Genomic DNA, 4,810 nt, shown 5'->3' on the forward strand with positions numbered 1-4,810 from the left:
CCCTTTAAAAGTTGTTATTTATAAGAGACGATTATGTTGAATCCAAATTTCTAAAACTATGGCTAAAATTTGGTTTTTATAAAAGTCTAAAAACTTGTTAATGGTAAAAAAATATTATAGTATGTTTATCTTACATTGTCGGAGCTTTTACCTCCACTATATACATGTTTTTCTTGTAGTGTATCTTTTAAGTAAATTTTCTTAAATGTCTAGGTTAGTTGTACTTTTTTACATCATATATTAAGGAGATATATTAAGCAAATATATTAAGGAGGTTTGAGTTTGATCCTATGTGAAATTTCATGATTTTAGTATGTATATCTTTTATGATAGTATTTTTGAACTTGTTAATGGTTTAAGATTGGAAATCTTTCGGAGTTGATCTGTTAATAAAAACTTGAGTCTTAAATGTATATTCTTATAACTATCTCAAATTTAAATGTTGATAGGTGCTAACAATTTCTGTGTTAGATTAGTTTGTATAGTATTTTTATGACTTTAATCAATTCTAAAATAGAATACCAAATTTTTTTAAAAAAAATTGGAGGATGTTAAACAAGATGACTCACTTGCTTCTTTTATTTTCCTTTTAGCGATTAAAAAGGCAGGTGGGAAGGTCCCTAAAATCTTGTGAATAGTGGTGTGAACCTATGTTTTTGTATTGATTCATTATTTTGGTCAAATATTGGAGAAAGTCAACTAATGCCAAAAATGGGGAACAAGCCTTCACGTATATTATACCTTAAAAGGATATAATAGAACAGACTCATCTCTACGTCCGTTATTAAAATAGAAGGAGTTCCGCATCATCTTTAAAGTGATAAAGTTTGCTCCCTCTTTTAATAACTTTCATACCAAATTGAATTTCATTGTGTATGATATTTATTGGATTCAAAAATTAATTATTATTTAATTTTATTATATATTAAAAATATAGAGGGAGTAGTATAGGAAAAGTAACATATATAACTTTTTATGGAAAAGTAATTTATAGAGTTTTTTTTTTGTTAAAAGTAACTTATAGAATTACATTTACATTTCCACCATTTTTTTTCATTTCCATATTTAAGTCTTAGTTATTTTAATTTTTCAAAGACTCTTAAACTCTTATCCTTTGCCATTCATATTAAAAATAATCAAACTTCTATTTCAAACCTAATTAAAGAAGAATTTATTTATACAGTAAGTACATTACAGATAATAAAAAAAATTGCAATATTTAAAATTTAAATACTTAAAAAATTAGAGTTTTCTCTTTAAATCAAGGGTGAAATCTTTTACCGTATTTAAATATTTTGATAGTTTTAGTCAAAATAATCTCTTTGTTGAAAAAAAAAAAAAAACAATTTCACATGTTCCTTAATTTTGAATATGCAAATATTATATCAAGTAATTTCACATGTTCCTTAATGTATAATGTGTGAATAAAATAACAGCGTAGAAACAGTGTTGCTGGAAAGAACCTAGTCAAAGTCGATTAGATTAATAATCTGAATTGACACAAATACCCTTGGCAAACTTCTAGGAAATAAGGAAGCAATTACGGTCCTGTTTTTTTTCTTGATAATCAAAAGCTAATAATTCTCTGTTCCCTTGCTGTCATCTAACAAAGGTTCATCAAATTTCTTTTCCTCTTTCCTTGAAACCCCTTCATCTTATCTTATGTATCTATATAAACAGTTCAATACTCATTCATCAATCTCATCAAACAAATATCTCATATTCTACATTATCCAAATTATTTTTCTTTTCTCTTTTTGATATTATTAAGGTTATGGCTGGGATTGATTTTGAGGATTTGTTACCGGTAATCGCGAACAAGCTAGGTGGTGAAGGTTTAATGAAGGAACTAAGTAATGGGTTTGAGTTACTTATGGACAAAGACAAAGGTGTGATAACTTTGGAGAGTTTAAGGAAAAACAGTGCATTGATGGGTTTGGAGGATTTGAAGGAAGATGAAGTAGTGAGCATGATGAGAGAAGGTGATGTTGATGGTGATGGTGAACTCAGTGAGATGGAGTTTTGTGTTTTGATGTTTAGATTGAGTCCTCAGTTAATGGAGGAATCATGGTCTTTGCTTCAACAAGCTTTGCAAAATGAATTCAACGATCATGATTCATAACCATTTTTCTTAAATATTATGTGTCTTTCTTAAACCATTGTTAATTTTTTATGATGTTATTGACTATTGACTATTTTTATTTTTTACAATTGAAATTGGTTAGAAGAGAAATATATACGTGTACTACAAGTTACAATCATTCATCCTAATGAACAGAGATTGAATATGTTTTGACTATGTTTATTTTTGTATTTGGGATTTTTGTTAAAGTAAATTAGTTTTTATTTGAATATATACCTTAAGAGTCAATTGAACACTAAATATAAGAGGGAGAAAGAAAAAAATTGAAGATAAAAACTACAATCTCGACTTTGAGTAAGAATTCAACATAAAAGTATAAGGCAATACTTGACTTTGTTATTTAGGATGGGTATAATCACCTCTTCTATAATCTTAATATATTTTTTTTTATTTCTAGTTAAGGTCAAACTTAAACAACAATATTCCATAAATGTGAGTCATTTATATCATTAATTTTAATCCACACTAAGATTTCATGTTTGTTTCTTCATCGAGTGAAATCTAACCAATAATTCATTCATAAGTGTGAGCCACACATATCACTAGTCTTGATTCATATTAAGATCTCACTTCCATTCTCATACCGAGCATAACCATGGCTTCGATACCACTTGTTGAGGAGTCCGAAAAATATTAGGAATGTCAATGAGATGAACATTCAGGATTTAAAAGACCTTGACGCCATATATCCACTCCAAATATTAAGGTAACTAAGGTGTCGGTCACCTATCATATATACCAATTATCTTTATTTCTAAACGATGTGAAATTTAACTACTCCTTGAATCCCAAAAATTTGTTGCATATGCATACAAGCACGTGTATTTAAGTGAAAATTGTATAAGATCTTGATTAGTCGTTATTCAATGGATTACTAGTCGTTGAAGTTTTTCAACTTTTCTATTAATATGCCATCTTTCACAGGACAAACTGAAGGATAGGAATAATAAGCTTATATAAATAACCTCATGTTATGGGTTTAAATGGACCTTCTAATATTTTTCAATTTGTCTTATAGGTAATATCTCATATTCCCTTAAATGATCAATTGGTTGTCAGTTGAGACCAACTGAGTTCCATGTACTCTATCTATTATCAGTTGTAACAATTTGAGCTCATATGTGCTCTAAGTGTTATCAGTTGGGACCAATAGAGTAATCAGTGAACTCTGAAGAGATCAATCTTTATTAAAAGAGGAGGACCATTATTAATAAGTATAAGAAGGGATATTTTGGTAACATTAATAATTGTTCAATTGGTACTTGAAGATAAAATATCAATTGAGATATTTTGTATCACTACTTAATATTATATATTATTTATATATTTTATATAATATATATGTGTGGTGGATAAGAAGAAAGAAAAAGAAAGGATAAGAATAAGAAGAGAAATGAGAAGAAATAGTTATCAGTAAAGAAAGAAAGAATAGAAGAAAAGGGAGAAAAGGAAAAGGAAAGGAAGAAGAAGAAGAAGATAGCCATGGAAGCCATCATCATCATCATTATTATCAACAACACCATGATTTCATCTCATCTTCTTCACCAAACTTCATCTTCTTCTTCTACAAGGTGAGTTCTAGATAGGAATTAGCCTTTGGGGGAATAAAAACTATGGTTTGCGAGTTAGAATTTGTGTGAATCTATGATGGTACTTGTGTTTGATTGTTGTTACAAAATGATTTGTGGTGCTTTGTTGGTTTTGTTGTGTTATGATTATAATGTGTGTTGGTTGATTCATGAAGTCATGTTGTGGTTGATATGGATTGGTGTGTTATGTCTTGTTTCTTGAAGTTATAACTCATAATCACTTGATTTGGTGTGGGTTTATGTTAGTCTATGGTTTGGAATGGTTTAGAATGGTAAAGGATAGAAGAAGACATGTTTAGAAATGTGATTTTTGGAAAAGTTGCAGGTGTTAATCGATTGACACCATGGACCAATCAATTGGTCCCTTCCATTTTAGTGAAAAATCATGGCAGAATATTGATGCAATCGATTGTTCTTGTCCAACAATTGATTGGTTCCCCTATTTTCACTCTAAAATGAGTTTTGTAACTCGGAATGAGGCTCGATCGGATGCGTTGGAAAGACAGTTCAATGTTATATTTCTTGGTGAGATAAAATCATGTTTGTAAGTATATTATAACTTGGTTGTTGGTATTACATTATTATGTATGTTTATGAGTTGTTTCCCTATTTCCATCATAAAACGATAATGATAACTCTAATTGATACAAAAATGGATGCATTAGGAAGCTAATGCAAAAGAATATGATATAGAGAGAAGTATCTATGAGTTATTACATTATGTTTTCCTTTTTAGTCTAGTTATTTCACACCATAATGTAATTGGACGAACGTTTACCACATGACGTGGAAGTGGAATAAGATAGATTGAGGCAGATTGTATGATTGCTTTGCTTATGGTTTTGTATCACATTGTATTATCATTTTGAAGGTGAGAAAAACAAGAAAGGGGGGGTTTGAATTGTTTGAAAAAAAATAAGCGCTTTTGCAAAATGAAATCACACAATGATTTTATACTGGTTCGCTTATAACACAAAGCTACTCCAGTCCACCCGGCCAAGGTGATTTCGCCTTCAACAAGGACTTAATCCACTAATCTTGAAAGATTACAAACAACCCCTAAGAGAGAAGAAAATCT

At 29.5% G+C, this 4,810-nt stretch overlaps 1 protein-coding gene across 1 annotated transcript; it reads left to right on the plus strand.

Moving 5' to 3' along the window:
• The first annotated feature begins 1,596 nt into the window (after window positions 1-1,596).
• Window positions 1,597-2,299, plus strand: LOC127086803 (calcium-binding protein PBP1). Its single transcript, XM_051027620.1, has one exon. The coding sequence runs from the start codon at window positions 1,775-1,777 to the stop codon at window positions 2,120-2,122; it is 348 nt and encodes a 115-aa protein (XP_050883577.1). The 5' UTR covers window positions 1,597-1,774; the 3' UTR covers window positions 2,123-2,299.
• The last annotated feature ends 2,511 nt before the right edge of the window (window positions 2,300-4,810 follow it).

Source organism: Lathyrus oleraceus, chromosome 5, assembly GCF_024323335.1.
Source record: "Lathyrus oleraceus cultivar Zhongwan6 chromosome 5, CAAS_Psat_ZW6_1.0, whole genome shotgun sequence".
Taxonomy (NCBI): Eukaryota; Viridiplantae; Streptophyta; class Magnoliopsida; order Fabales; family Fabaceae; genus Lathyrus; species Lathyrus oleraceus.

Excerpts from the sequence above, each read along its gene's own strand:
- LOC127086803 (XM_051027620.1), top strand. The coding sequence starts at position 1,775 with ATGGCTGGGATTGATTTTGAGGATTTGTTACCGGTAATCGCGAACAAG.